Source organism: Mirounga angustirostris, unplaced genomic scaffold (assembly GCF_029215605.1).
Source record: "Mirounga angustirostris isolate CCGP_5_RB_7025 unplaced genomic scaffold, mMirAng1.0.hap1 SCAF_6, whole genome shotgun sequence".
Lineage (NCBI taxonomy): Eukaryota > Metazoa > Chordata > Mammalia > Carnivora > Phocidae > Mirounga > Mirounga angustirostris.
The window spans coordinates 121,159,766-121,175,716 of NW_026991714.1; the positions used below are offsets into that span (position 1 = coordinate 121,159,766).

Consider the following 15,951-nt stretch of genomic DNA (forward strand, 5'->3'; position numbering starts at 1 on the left):
GTCATGGACTCCGTGTGCAGTTGGAAATCTGCATATAATTTTTGATTCCCCAAAGACTTAACTACAGTAGCCTACTGTTGACCAGAAACCTTAAGATGCCATAAACAGTCAATTAACACATATTTTGTATGTTATGTGTATTATATACTGTATTCTTGCAATCAAGTAAGCTAGAGAAAAGAAAATGTTAAGAAAGTTTCAAGGAAGAGGGCGCCTGGGTGGCTCAGTTGGTTGGGTGACTGCCTTCGGCTCAGGTCATGATCCTGGAGTCCCGGGATCGAGTCCCTCATCGGACTCCCTGCTTGGCAGGGAGTCTGCTTCTCCCTCTGACCCTCCCCCCTCTCATGTGCTCTCTCTCATTCTCTCTCAAATAAATAAATAAAATCTTAAAAAAAAAAAAAAAGAAAGTTTCAAGGAAGAGACAATACATTTACAGTACTGTACTGTATTGGAAAAAAAACAAACGCGTATAAGTGTACCCATGCAGTTCAAACTGTTGTCCAAGGTTCAACTGTATATGGAGCACTAATTTACAACCTTAGTGGATGTGGGATAGTGGGATGTGGGATACCAGCTTTCTGGTTTTGCCATATGTCTGTGTGTATTTATAGGATTTGATTAGGCTTGCCAGTAGACATAGCATTCTGAGGGACATTTTAAAAGCAGAAAAATTCATTAAAATTGTATATTGCTTGAAAGTTTAGAACAGTAATGTATTTGGCACATTAGTAATTAGATGGATAAAACTGTTAACTGACTTAAGGTTCAAAGATTGAATAGTGCTGAATGGTATTTCCTTTCTTGTCCTGCAGATCAAAATTTCAAAGAATAATGATTGTCATTCAAAGACAAGAAAAAATAGATTTTTTGGAGCCTTTGGCTGAGGTTAGACAAGTACAGGGCCCTTAGTTTTCTCTACGTATTTTGCTCCTCTTTATTTTGTTGCATTTGTAATTTTAACAATTAGCTATGCCTCAGTTCTCATCCTTTTTTTCTGTCCATTGGATGATTTCACCTGATGGGTGCAACAGTGCACATCAGGGATTCCCTATTGAGTCATTCTCAATTGTTGATCTTCAAAGGTGATCTGGTTAGTTGCTATGCCCATAACTTCTCTGCATTCCATGCTGCTTATCACCATTTCTGATTGGAGAGTCTATGTGACATAATGGTTAAGAGCGCTGGCTTTGGGGGCGCCTGGGTGGCTCAGATGGTTAAGCGTCTGCCTTCAGCTCAGGTCATGATCCCGGGGTCCTGGGATTGAGTCCCACATTGGACTCCCTGCTCAGCGGGGAGTCTGCTTCTCCCTCTGCCTCTTTCTCTGTCTCTCATGAATAAATAAATAAAATCTTTAAAAAAAAAAAAAGCGCTGGCTTTGGAGTCAGGTAGACTTGGGGTTAAATCTTGGCCCTACTACTGTGTGACTTTGGACTTAGAGTATTCATGTTCCCAAACTGCATTTGTAAATTGGGATGCTAATAGAATCTACATTGTAAAGCTGTAGTGAATATTAATGAGGTAATGCATGCAAAGTACTTATTAGTAAGTACTTGGTTGTATGTTACAGTTTTATGTTTTTTTTTTTTTTTTTTATCTTCACCACATTAAGCGAGAAGCAGCAGATATGACTCCTTTTTAGTCAGTTCAGTCATTATGGGGAATTGTTGACAGGGAGTTGCACATCTTCTCTGCTTTCCATATCCTCCCTCCACTGTCTCTCCAGATTATCTCTATAATTAAACGTAGTCCCTTCAAAGAAAAGATGGATAATTCCTGCTGTATATATGGTTTTAAGAAATACTTGGGGGGCACCTGGGTGGCTCAGATAGTTAAGCATCTGCCTTCGACTCAGGTCATGATCTCGGGGTCCTGGGATCGGGCCCCACATCGGGCTCCCTGCTTGGCAGGGAGCCTGCTTCTCCCTCTCCCTCTACTGTTCCCCCTGCTTGTGCTGTCTCGCTCTCTCTGTCAAATAAATAAATAAAATCTTAAAAAATCATAATAATTGGGAGAGGAATTGCTTTTGCTTTATTCCCTTTTCCAGTGTTCTTATGCATATCCACCCTTTCTCCTTCCCTGTTTTTCTCTATTCACTCAGCTATTTATTGTTGGCTTTGTTAGCAAATTCTCAGACTAGTTATTTCTAATATTACTTTTCATCAGAGTGGGTAGAGGGTTAAATCAACTACATGTATTAATTAATTCCATTTTGAGTGCTTGTGTCTGGCTCCTTAGATTTGTGCTGAGAAAGTCAGACCTAGGAACTTCCTAGGGTCCTTTTCAGGGCCAGATTCTATCTTGTGATGAATTTTGGATTCTGGCACTTGCTTGAGCCATCAGTACATTTTAAAAAATGCAATTAATTCCTGTGGTTTAGAATGTTTCCTCATCTCTCCTTCTTTATTTCTGTGCACTCTGCTCAGAGTGATCTCATTGATATGGATTATGGATGACACGTGGTTATATCAGCTTGGGCTGCAGCTTGTACTTGTGTCTGTAACAGCGAGTGGTTATCGGGAGACTAAGACGTAGTAATAATAGGTGCATCATTCACAGTACTGATTCCTTAATATTATTTTTATTGGGCTTTGCAGTTCTATTTTAACAGCAGAAGGCATGGGATATAAATAGTTCACCCATTTCAGGCTTTGGTTTTCTATTAATGGGGGGTGAGTATTGCATATGTTCTGATACTGCTTTTCTTCATACTAATCACATCAGTTGAAAAAGAGGCATTCAGGCGCCTGTGTGGCTCAGTTGGTTAAGCAACTGCCTTCAGCTCAGGTCATGATCCTGGAGTCCCGGGATCGAGTCCCGCATCGGGCTCCCTGCTCGGCGGGGAACCTGCTTCTCCCTCTGACCCTCCCCCCTCTCATGTGCTCTCTCTCTCCTCTCATCCTCTCTCTCAAATAAATAAATAAAATCTTAAAAAGAAAAAAAAGGCATTCACCTGTGATGCTATACTAGATGCATTGGCAGTGTCTTGAATTACTATAAAATAGGAGTAGTTTTGTTTTTAAAACTCTGGAGAATAAATTAGAAAGACACACTGAAAGATGGACTTTAAGAACTTTCTAGAATAAAATAGACTTTTGGAAAAAATTATTGTTTTTCTTCTTTCTGTTTATATATTATTACTACTTTTAAAAGAGAAAACAGTGTTGCTTTTGCACTGACAGAGTTGGACCATCTTTGGGGGGACATTGTAGTAGGGCAGTCCTGAAATATCTCTTAGATTTTTGCTACAGTGCTACAGCTGTAACAGAAAAAAAGAGTAGGCAATTCTTTTGGTATGTTCTGTTCAGTACCTGGTTTTTTAAGAGCCAGATACATTTCAAACTTGTATTAAGATAGGTAAAAAAAAATTTTAGAAATGCGTGTGTATGTATATTACTTCAATACATATTCATAGTTATGAAGTAAAAATTTGTTTATAGCACACCAATGTCAGATAAACTTTCTCTTGCATGTGGATTTTCCTTCAGAATGCTTGTTTAATTAGAAATTCTTATTAAACGTATTAATTATAGGAAAAGCACAAGGGAAGCACAAAAGTACTTTGGGAATTCTAGTACTGCCTCATTCCCTCACTAACTAGACTACACTGAGCAAGCCATTTATTATTTCCATGCCTACTTCCTCACTTGTGAAAAGAGGGCAGTGATATTTCCTCTGGTGTAGTATAAGAAATAAATGAAACATTAGATCTAAAAAAATGCAAAAGGCCCCATAACTCCTTTACCATGGAATATTAGCCATATTTGATATTTGTGGCCACTACTTATTCAGCAGCCAATTCACTCATTTAATAAGGATTTGGTTGTCTTTTATGTACATAGTATGCTAGTAGCTAGTGTATATTGAGCACTTACCATATGTCAGCTATTGCTAGGAATTTTTTATTTGTTTACTAATTTAATCCTTAAAACATTGTGATGTAGATACTGGTTTTTTTGTTTGTTTTTGTTTTGTTTGTTTTTAAAAGATTTTATTTATTTGTTTGACAGAGAGAGAGAGGGAGAGCACAAGCAGGGGGAGCAGCAGAGGGAGAGGGAGAAGCAGGCTTCCCGCAGAGCAGGGAGTCCGATGCAGGGCTCGATCCCAGGACCCTGGGATCATGCCCAGAGCTGAAGGCAGACGCTTAACCGGCTGAGCTACCCAGGCGCCCCTAGATACTGTTTTTTTAATCCCTATTTTATTGTTGAGGGAGTTGAGATTTAGAGAAGTCAAGTGGCTTATCTGAGGTTGAACAGTTAGTGTCTTTTCTGATTCCATCTACCTATCCATCCATTCATCCTTCCAATTATTCATCAATTATTTATAAAGCGTCTGCTATGTGATAAGTACTCTTCTGGGGCCGAGCATTCAGTGGGGGAACAAAACAGACAACTTACATTCCAGTGGACAAAGGCAAAATAAATAAAAGTGTGAAATAGAGAGTATATTTGAGTTTATTCTACAGTGATAAGAGTGATGTGGTGATAAAGTAAACTCCTTTGTTAAGAAAAAAGCAGGGAAGGGAATTGTGGAATTGTGTGTGTGTGTGTGTGTGTTTATAGATACTGTATAGATACTGTAGTCAGAAAGGGCCTCATCAAGAAGGGGATAAAAGACCTGAAGGGAGGCATTCCACGTGTACGAAGTGTGATTGAGGTAGAGGAAATAGCATGTGTAAAGCATAGGGCAGGAAAGTGCTTGGTGTGTTTCAGGAACCATAAGGAGGCCAGTGTTGCTGGCATAGAATAAGTAAAGTGGAGAGTATTAGGAAGTGAGGTCAGTGAGATAATATGGGGCAAAATTATATAGGGATTTATGGGCTGCTGAGAAATAGGGTTTGGAGCAGAAGAGAGACATGGGATCTGATTTATCTTTTAATGGGATCATTCTGTCTACTGTGTTGAGAACAGACTGAAGGGAAGCAGGGGTGAAATCGAGGAGACTGATTAGAAAGCAGTTGGTAACATTCTAGGCAAGATGATGGTGACTTAGTCCAGGGTGGCACCAGTAGAGGTTGTAAGATGTGGTTGGATTTGCTGGATTATTTTGGTGGGGAGAGTGAGAGAAAGTGAACTGTCATGGGTGATTTCAAGGTTTTTTACCAGAGCACCTAGAAGAATGGGGTTTACTGAGATGGAGGAAGACTGTGAGAGGAGCAGGTTTGAAGAAGGTAAGAAATCATTTTGGACATATTTGAGATGCTTATCAGATACCCAGTTGGAGAAATATATGGGTTTGAAGTTCAGGGGAGAGTTGGGACTGGAAACATAAATTTGGGAGGTGTCAGTGTTCTTATGGAATATAAAACTCCAAATCTGGATGAGATTGAGAGAGTAGTACAGCTAGAAAAGAGAAGATGTCCAAGATCAGAGCCTAGTTCTAGCTCAGCTCTTAAAGGCCCACATTTTTAATAATTGCTATCCAATATCGCTGTCTCTGGTATTATAATAGGTACTCATTAAAAACCTGTAACATGGGGGCGCCTGGGTGGCTCAGGCGTTAAGCGTCTGCCTTCGGCTCAGGTCATGATCCCAGGGTCCTGGGATCGAGCCCCGCATCGGGCTCCCTGCTCGGCGGGAAGCCTGCTTCTCCCTCCCCCACTCCCCCTGCTTGTGTTCCCTCTCTCGCTGTCTCTCTCTGTCAAATAAATAAATAAACATTAAAAAAAAAAAAAAAACCTGTAACATGGAGGCTGCCCTCAAGAAGCTTATGGTTGATAGGAAGAAACAAAATATAGGACATATATTTGAAAGGTTTAAATTACAGTGCAAAGTATAATATATGATTACGTGTCACAATGAGTGGAAAGGACTGTGAATTTACCTATTCTGCTTATGAAGAGATTACTTGGCATGGAAATGATTGACAGAGTCCTATTGGAGGAAATGGGAATTGAACTAAATCTCAAACAATGGGCAACAGATTGGGGGTGGCACATTTTGGGGAGGTCCCCAAGACTACCGTCAAGTTCAGAATTTACTACCATCAAGTTCAGAATTTAGAAAGCTGTTATATTCACAGTTGCTGTTTGTTACAGCAAAAGAATATGGATTAAAATTAACATTAGGAAAAGGCATATAAGGCAGGGTCTAGGAGAGTTCAAAGCAGGGTCTTCCAGTAGTCCTTTCCCGGTGGTCATGTAGACAGCACTTACTTCTCCCAGCAATGATGTGTGGCAACAGTCATGGAGTATTGGCAACCAGGGTAACTCACCTAAGCCATGGTGTCCAGGTTTTTCCTGGGAGTTGGTCACATAGATATGGCTGACTGTCGTGAGTTGCTTACCCTTAGTCTGTAGACTCTCTGGAGCTGCTATAATGTGGCCGAGGGCCCCCATCCACTGTAAATCACATGTAAAGCACATTGCTAACTTAGGTTATTTGGCATTGCCCAAGGCCCCCAAGTAAACAAAGACAAGAATCAGGTAGAACATTCCCAAGGCTTACCTCCCAGGAGCTGGGGGCAAGGGCCAAACCTTTCTTTGGGCAAGGTCAAACCTTTTCTGAATGGTGGTTGGCAGGGAGGGTAGTGCCCCCTATGTGGACATAGCATGAGCTGAGATACAGTAGAAATGTGTACACCATATTTAGAGAACATTGTGGTGACTGCAGGATGGCCTTGCGCTTGAGAATATGAACTCTGGAGCCAGACTACCAGGATTCATATCTCATCTGTCCCTTGCTAGTGTGGAAGTTATAGCAGTTACATAATCTGTAACATCTGTAAAGCAAGGGTAATAATAATACCTACTTTATAGACTTATTGTGAGGATTAAAAAATTAATATATAAAATGCACTTAGAACATGTCCTGACACAGTAAGTACTGTAGAAATCAGGATTTTGTTCATCATTCTTTATAATCATTCACTCAGTGATTCTTTTTTGAGCACTAGTATGTTAAAGACTCATGTCCTGAGCCTCAGACCTTTATTTCCTGATATCTAGACAGTTTCCAGGTATCTAGAGGGTTTGTGGCTCATTTAATAATAACATGTTCAAAAAGAAATTAAATCATTTTTCATACAAAAGATTTCACTAATGACAGTACTATCAATCCAGTTTTATTTTAAGATTTTCAGCCCTTGCGGGTGCCTGGCTAACCCACTCAGTTAAGCATCCAACTCTTAGTTTCAGCTCAGGTTGTGAGATCGAGGCTTGCATCAGCCTCGGCGCTTAGCGTGGAGTCTGCTTGAGATTCTCTCTCTCCCTCTCCCCCCACCATTTGTGCTCTCGCTCTGAAATAAATAAATAAATCTTTAAAAAAAAGATTATCAGCTGTTGCTATGAAGTTAAAACTTGTATTCAACTGGCAATCAAAGAACTTAATTTGTAGAGAAGTGTTGATCCCTAGTTATATTAAGTGGGATTCATTGTGATGCCTCTGCATTTATTCTGTTGCCTCAGCTATTACTTGAAGATGGCATGCTATGTAATTTGGCCTGTGGTATCAGTGTTAGAAATGATACCTTTCTAAAGAAAAGGTTTATCATAATATGCTGCTGCTTGAGGGCTCGCACTTGTAGAATTGCACTCCCTTCTGCCCTGCCATCTTTTTTTTTTTAATATATCAGTCACAGTTACGTTTTTTCCCCTTCTCTTTGGACCATGATAAGCTTCAGAGTAGTGACTTTGGGAGCAGGGTAATTTAGAGTGAAATGACCTTTACACTGGAGAAGTAATTTGCATGTAAGAGATAGGAAGGTGTTTTTTAGGTGTGTTACAGGCTTGCTTACTTTAAACCATTTAACTTATGCTCTGAAGTAACTGTAATTTAATGTTGGTACTATATCATATTATGATGAATAGCTTTATAATTAAAAGTCATATTCACAGACTTAAATCTGGGTATCAGAATTAAATAATTCTTGAAATGTATGAATGTCTCCTTAATATACTGATCAGAAAGCAACAAAAAATTATTAGCCGTTGCAAAGAAGGGGCTTAATAAAGAATAAATTTTGGTGAACTGGGAAGTTAATGTTAGTTTTCTTTTTTGTGTACATTCAGGTCTGTGTATGATGACCAACCAAATGCACACAAGAAGTTTATGGAAAAGTTAGATGCTTGTATCCGTAATCATGACAAGGAAATTGAAAAGATGTGTAATTTTCATCATCAGGGTTTTGTAGATGCTATTACAGAGCTCCTTAAAGTAAGGACTGATGCAGAAAAACTGAAGGTAAGAAATATTTTAAAATTCTCTTTATTTTTGCTCTCCTTAGTCAAGTATTAGTTTGTAGTGCATATGTACAAATCATTATTAAATGTACTATTTTCAAGAAGTGAATTAGTGTGTATATTTGGAAATGCTCTTTAGCTCTATTAACATAGTTGTCATGCTAATGACAGAAGTAATCTCTTTTTTGTAAAACAAGTAATGCATTGACTTAACAGGATTTCTTTCCATGCAGGGAAATGAACTAAAAAAATTCATACAAAGGAAGGCCTCATTTGCAGTTTTAGAATTTTAAAAATTGCAATTAGTACAATAATGATAAAAAGCTATTCTCTAAAAATTGAAGAAAACTATAAGTGCTTGTGTTTTCAAAATTATTTAATAATATTGAAACTTTTTTTTAGTTTACTAATAAAGCACAATTTTTTAAAAGAAAATTGGTCTATATTTTCTGCCACACAGCAAAAATATTTATTAAATGAGACCTGGATTTGTTCAGTCAGAATACAAAGTATTTAGTTATAAGAATTGGCCTATTTATCTTTCTTTACATTTGGAGAATTTAGCAGATAAAATGACCCTGGTTCACTAAAGGTTATGATTAGAAAACCATTATATAAAGGATATTCAGATAACAAGAGACCAAATACAGCATCAATGAGGTCACTGAGCATCTTTGTTCAGAAATTAATGAGATTTTTAATAAACTAGAATGTGCTTCCTTACTATGATGACCTAATGAGTCACTTAATATGTGGGAAAATTTGAGGTTGAGCTTTGTCTGCACCTGCAGCATTAAAATGTTGCTGTGGATTGAAATTTCCGTGTTTGATGTTAATCAACCACCCAGTGTTTGCATTCAGCAAAGTATGAATGTTTAATTACCATAAAATGCAATCACTATTTTGTACAGACAATGAATGGCACATAGACCTCATTGAAGTTATCAAAAAGGGACCAGTGGTCAATTGGGTCAGTGATTTGAATTGTTTGACAGACTTAGAGAAGCAAGTAAAGTTCAAAAATCTAGATTAAATTTGAGAAGTTTGCCACAGAATCTGTTAAAAAGAACTGTCATAAGTAATTGAAGTTAACAAAAGCCCTTTTCAATCAAGAGTTCAAGTTCAAGCTGTAGAGTTAATTTGAATTTGCATTTCTTTGTTCTAAGTTTCTCATGAAGCATGATCTGATTACAAGGGTGAGCAGTTATATCAGGGCAGTTTTATGCATATTTGTCTAATTAAGGTGAAATTGTTTTTAAGGTGCAAGTTACTGATACCAACCGAAGATTTCAAGATGCTGGAAAGGAGGTGAGAATACAATACATTTCTTGCATACTTAATATGTGGATGCAGTTTAACTGTTTGCTTAAAAATATGAACATTTCTTCTTTTCTAAGGTGATAGTCCAAACAGAAGATATTATTCGATGTAGAATTCAGCAGAGGAACATTACAACGGTAGTAGAAAAATTGCAGTTGTGCCTTCCAGGTGAGTTAAACTTGTCTATAATTTAATGCTTGGCTTGGTAAAATTATAATTTAATGATAGCATATGGTCATTATTCATTATGCAAATTATAGATTATTTGGTGATTGCCCCCAAAAGCTCATGGTTATCTTTCTTATCTATTTAGCCCTTGAATTTTCATGGTTTTCTTATCTTATAAAGTTTTGTTTGATGATCTGTCACATCAGGTTCCTAGAACAACCTGTACCTCTCCCATTTCCTTCCTGCCTAGTTTGTCCGTTGTCCCTCACCCCCCTCTCACTGCTTTTTTGTTTTTCCTCAGAATACTTTCCCATGGAGGGGAGTGTCTTTTGATTACATTTCCTTATCTTTTCCTAATTTGCCTAATTTTTTACCTCTAGTTTTCCACCGTTTTCTGTTTGTCACTTAAGCAGGTTGGTTTTGCTTTGCTCACAGTCTCGTTTTGCTGATAAAGTAAAAAAACATCCTAAAGTGCTAGGTCTTTTCCCTTCTTTGGTCTTGCCTTACTCCTGTATTTTGGAAAAACTGACTTTTTTGGTTTCTGAGTTTTTGATCTCTCTCTTATGGCTAAAATATTACTGGGACATCAAATAAATTCTGAAGAAACTCACCTATATTTTCTTTCCCTTTATGTATCCTGTTCAAACAAAAGGAAGCCAAAACGTATGTCATCTTTTTCTTCATATAGTAAGCTGAATCCATCTTAGTGTCCGATTTTTTAAATTTATTTTTTTAGGAAGGACCCTGAACCTCCGTGTCCAGGGGAATAGAATGAGATGCTTTGTATGATATTTATATAATGTAAATTTAGCTTAGAACACAAATTGTATGTTAAAATTGTCAGCAGATTTTATTAACTAAAAAACATTGTTTTCTGACTTTGTGAGAATAACTTTTCTTTTTTTTTTAGAATCACTGAAATTCTATTCAGTTTTATCTCTGGTCCCTGGATATTTGCACATTAACTTTGAGTAAATAAAATGTCTGCTTATTATGTTTCAAGGTTGAGAAACCTACTTTCTTATAGTAATGTTTAATAATACCTCTTTGCCACCATCAGTTACACTGAAGTAGCCATGACGACAGTCTCAAAGTTTGATTGCTTTGTCCCTGAATGGTAATAAGCCTAAAAAATTGGGGACTGGTGGAATGAGAAAGAGCTGAATTCAGCTTATTCCCCTGGGGGGCGGGGTTGGAATAGAGAAATAAAGGGAAGTAGAGATTAGACTTTTGTTACTGCTACTGTCTTTGCTTTCAAGGCTGGACAGGCAATCTGAGTTCATGTAAACATTGTGTTCCTAATAGCCACATTGAGAACTGCTTCCTTTCCTCCATCTAGCCTTCTATCAAATTATCCACTTGGAAATACTTTTTTCTGTCAGCCATTATGGTAGATATTGGAAATATAAAGTTGAAAATGACACAGTCCAAGCTCTGAAGGATCCTACAATTTAATGTGAATAAAGATAAATGAGCTATTTATTATTGTATAATTGCCTAACTCTTCCTTGGATTAGAAGGGGTATGAGAAGATATAAGAAGTCATAGGGTAACATCAAAAACTAATGATGTAATGTATGGTGATTAACATAACATAATAAAAACAAAATCAAAAAAAAGTCATAGGGTAAACAATGCATTTTCCTGGTACATTAGTTTTACTTGATTATTTTTGAGGAGAGCATTACTTTTATATGGAAATAAGATAGATATGAAAGTTACATAAATTATTGAGCTAAAACTGGAGACTTTAAAGAAAGTTTATACTTAAGCAGCAGTTTTAGGCTTTTTCCCAGGTTATGTGTTTACTCTAATGCTTTGGTTGGAAAATGCGAGAAATACTGCATTACAATATAGGGGCTGTGATAGAGATATACAAAGGGTTCACAGGGTTAGGGTAGTTCACTGTTGCCACCATTGTAGCTTTATGGTTTTCAGACAAGTGAACTAAATATCTTCTGTAAACTTGAAGACCCCTGGGAAGTAGCCAAAATAGACAGCCTGGAAACAAGTGTTGTCTGTCTCTCCGATCTGTGAAAATATGAGCTGGCTTGATGAGCCAATGATAATTTACTCACTTTATACTTTGAAATTCTCCTAAGGATGAATGGTAATCTACATAGTTGCATTAAAACCTTTTTGGTGGCAGTGTGTCATCTTGCTGAAGCTTGTAACAATTCTATTGAATAATTGCATTTCTGAGTCTATAATACAAATGATAAAACGAAGTTGATTTGTTATGTTTATTTATGGTTTTATTATAATTTAATCTTTGTAAACTTTTGAGGTTTTTTTTTTTTCTTTGTCAGTTTGGTGTAAAATTTTATTTAGTGAGTTATAACACAGTTGTGTTTGGTATATTTTGGGTATATGTATTTTATTTGATATATTGAATCAAAATTAATCAATCTCACTTACTCAACTTTGTCTCTTGAATAACTAAAGTCCAAACTTCAATTCCACTACAGGGAAGAGATATTATTAAGTTTCTGAATATGATTAATTGTTAGTAGGTTAATGTTTCAATTATAGGTATCAGCATATGAAAGTGTTCCAAATTCCAGATAATGTCTTCATATATATAATGTAATGTTCAATCTATGAGGACATTAAAATGTTTTTATTTACTCAATGTATAAAATTTTATTTGAAAATATAAGCCTGAATTAAAGTATAGAGAAAATTAATGAATTTATAATAGGTTCTTTCCTGCTTTAATTTTTTCATCTAAATTTTGAAAGCTAAAATAAGTTATATTTTTTAATGCAGTGCTGGAAATGTACAGTAAGCTAAAAGAACAGATGAGTGCAAAAAGGTGAGTTGGTTTCTTTCCTGTTTTTAATAAGAATCTTTTATTTTTCTATTAAAGAAAGCATGGATAAACTTACTATAAATTATAGTGAGACATGTGAACTTTTGCTTTCTACCTTTATTCTTTTTTCATGCAGTTTGCCCATCAAAATCATCTAATAAAGCAATTCTTAGCCATTTATTTGTGGATCCTTGTCCTTTATAAGTGAAATCAAAGATTGATGATATTGTTGAAGGACAAATAGACAACTGAACAGGAATGAAAAAATATTGATTAGCTTCCATGTGAACATTGCTTATAATCAAAGGCTAAGTGTGTATAGTGGGACCACAGTGAAAGCAATATGGGTAGTTAAATTTTGACAATCTGAGCCACTGTAGATCATGTTCTGTTTTATAACACAAATGAACACATGACAAATGGAAAATCATTTGAAGTAGTTTATTGATTATCATTAGATGTAATGTTTAAAATGTTTTAAAAATGAACAATTTTAAAGTAATATAGAAAAATCAAAATAAATGAGAATATTCTACATTTGGAATAGGGAAATAATGGTTTCCTCTTAGTTTATTAATAATTGCTTAATTATCACAGTACATTATGTACAAATCTATACTCAAAGATCTGTGTATGTCCTGCTTTATAGTGCTAAACATTGAATTTTATTGGCGTTTACCAATTCATACTAATTAGTAGTTATTTTCTCCTTCTTAATACACAAACCATAAACTGTCCTGAAAGTCTTTTATTTATATATATATATGTATGTATGTGTATATATATATTCTCTTTCTCTACCAAAGTTGTACATCCTTATATTTTAAAGATCTAGATAATATAGTTCTATGTATTTATTGCAGAAAAACAGGCATCATCATCCCTGCTTTCCATTCACCATTCCTTCTTGCTAAGGGCAAAAACTTTTACCTCCTTTAAGGCATTATTTTTGTATTTACATTTATGTCTTTAAATAACTAACTTTTAACGTTTCTTCACTATTTTCCAGTTTGGAGCATTATATATTTTTTCAGTAACATCTGATATTTATATTCAGATTTCCCCATTTATGCCCCAGATGTCTTGTACCTTCATTTCCTCCCTGAAACATTGGTTGATATGTACTTTTTTGTCCCTTTAATCTAGAACAGTCTTCCTGCCTTTCTTTGTTTTTCATGAAAGGGTCCAGGGTCAGTTGTCTTGTCGACCAGGACATTTTGTATTTATTTAATTATTTTCTCATGATTAGATTCAGATTAACTGTTTTTGGTATGAGTATGACGTAAGTGATATTGTATCACTGTATGAAATCAAAAGGCATATACTGTTAGATTGTCTCTAGGTTATGCTAAATTTGATCATTTGATTAAGAGGATGTCTATCAGATCACTTGAAAAAGTATCTTTTTCTCTTTGCAATTACTAAATAATCTGTGGGGTGATATTTTGAGTCCTGTTTCCTTAACAACCTTTCACTCATTGGTTTTAGGATTCTTGCTTTAGATTTAAAAATTTTTTTTATTTTTAAGTAATCTCCATACCCAAGGTGGATCTCGATCTCATAACCCCAAGATCAAGAGTCACATGCTCCTCTGACTGAGCCAGCCAGGTGCCCCTCTTGCTTTAATCAGCTATTATATTTGGGGTTACAAAATGGTGAATTTATAATTCTGTCATTCCTTTGACATTTATTAGCTGTCTTTCTTAATATAAAGAAGAGCTTTTCTTTTTTTAAGCTCTTCCTTTTTATTTCCCTTTTCTTTTTATCTTCTTTATCTGATTATCACTATAGATTCATGGATTTTTTTTTTTTAATAAGTGTGTTATAATCTGTTTGTTTTCATTATTCTTTTTTATGCTCAAATTTTACTACATTTGGTTAGGGGAACCCCTCAAGCCAATTTCTGTGTCCTCATTTGTCATTGAATACTTTCTTGGTTATCACACAATAATATGTTCCACGCTCACATTGTACTTTTCTTGCCCTAGACCTAGAAATAGCCATTTTCCAAGGTACCCTAACTCCTTTTAGTAACGGTATTTAGAAACAGACCTGCTTGCTAGGTGGGCTTACTAATAACTCCCACCCCAGACACTTCTCTCATGCCCTCTAGCCTTCCAGGGTTGTAACTGAGAAGTTTGAAGCCATTCTAATTTCTCATCTTTAGTTTGTAACCTACCTTTTTTTCTGTTTTAGAATCTTTTCTTGTGTGGTCTGTAATTTCCTGGTGATGTGCTTTGATATGGGCCTGTTTACTTCCATTGTGTTGGGTACTTGGTGAACCTGTCTGGAATTTAATCTGGAAACTGTTCTTTGATCTGATAATGTCTTTAAGATCTAGGAAATTTTTTTGAATTATTTATTTCTTTCTGTTTACTTGATTCCAGTACAGATAGTGATGTTTAATCTTCTAGACTGGTCCTCTGATTTTCTTTTCTCTTTAACAATTTTTATTTTTTTGACTCCTTGCTCTGCTTCTAGGATATTTCTTTATTTTTATCTTCCTAAAATAATGCTGATTTTATTTCATTTCTGCTCTCCGATTTTTAATTTCTAAGAACTTTTTTGATCTCCAAATATTTCTTTTCCTTCATTTTCTTTTTTTTTTTAAGGTAACTGTTCTTGATTTACTGTTAACAGTATTTTGTCTTCACCTCTGTGAGATTTTAGATGTATGTATTTATGTATCTCCTTGCATATAGTTTGTTTGCACTAAGTTTTCCCCCCAGTTATTTATTTATTTATTTATTTATTTATTTATTTATTTATTTATTTATTTATTTTTACTCTCTGACTTTGTTGGTAGGGGTGTTTCTCAGATGTCAGGTAATTCCTTGGTTGACTACTCATATTTAAGTGGTAGTGGACATAAGACGCCGATTGGAAGCTCTAGGTATGTGGGTGGGACTTGTTGATTGTGAGTTTATCTAGCTGGGCTGTTTAGTTGGTGAAGCTTTGGTGTTAATATCTGGAGGTATTTCTTCTGGGGCTGCTCAGATTCCCTAGAGGAGACTTGTCCTGTCTCCCGTCTCCTGTCTGGAAGGTAAAGACCTGACTGCCAGCATTCTGGGATCTGAGTTGGGGAAGAGGGCATTTAGTATATATTTAGGCTCTACTAATCCTCTTGTTTTCAGATCAGTACTATTGCCTTCAACCTTGGGTGGTCTCCCCACCCTATTCAGAGATTATCTGTTTTAGTCTCTTTAGTATTTTGCCAAAATGGGGAATGATTGTTGCTCAGATGACTGGAGTGGAGTTTGCTGCTTAAAAAGATTATCAACCAATATTCCTTACTTTAGCCCTCCTTTCACTCTCATTTCCATAAGTAGTGGGATTCCTATCAATTCTTGACATTTTAGATACTCTAGAGAATAAGTTTATTCTTGGTTTCTCAATTATTGGCTTAGAATTCAGTTTTCTCAGATCCGCTGAGTTTTTTTGTTTGTTTGTTTGTTTTACCACATATCCGTCAGCT

General features: G+C 35.9%; 1 protein-coding gene across 12 annotated transcripts in view; it reads left to right on the forward strand.

The window, feature by feature from the left end:
- Window positions 1-15,951, forward strand: part of EXOC6 (exocyst complex component 6) — a 355,061-nt gene that overhangs the window by 166,614 nt on the left and 172,496 nt on the right. For 11 of the 12 annotated variants that reach the window (XR_010412520.1, XM_064595028.1, XM_064595026.1 and 8 more), the window contains 4 exons: window positions 8,006-8,177; window positions 9,437-9,484; window positions 9,574-9,664; window positions 12,434-12,479. Coding sequence is in view for 11 of the 12 variants with exons in the window: in XM_064595026.1 (XP_064451096.1) it covers window positions 8,006-8,177; window positions 9,437-9,484; window positions 9,574-9,664; window positions 12,434-12,479 (357 nt within the window). In the remaining variant the exon portion in view is untranslated. Of the gene's footprint in view, window positions 1-4,264; window positions 5,168-8,005; window positions 8,178-9,436; window positions 9,485-9,573; window positions 9,665-12,433; window positions 12,480-15,951 lie in introns of those variants that run through there. The other variant, XM_045878433.3, reaches the window with a different exon arrangement.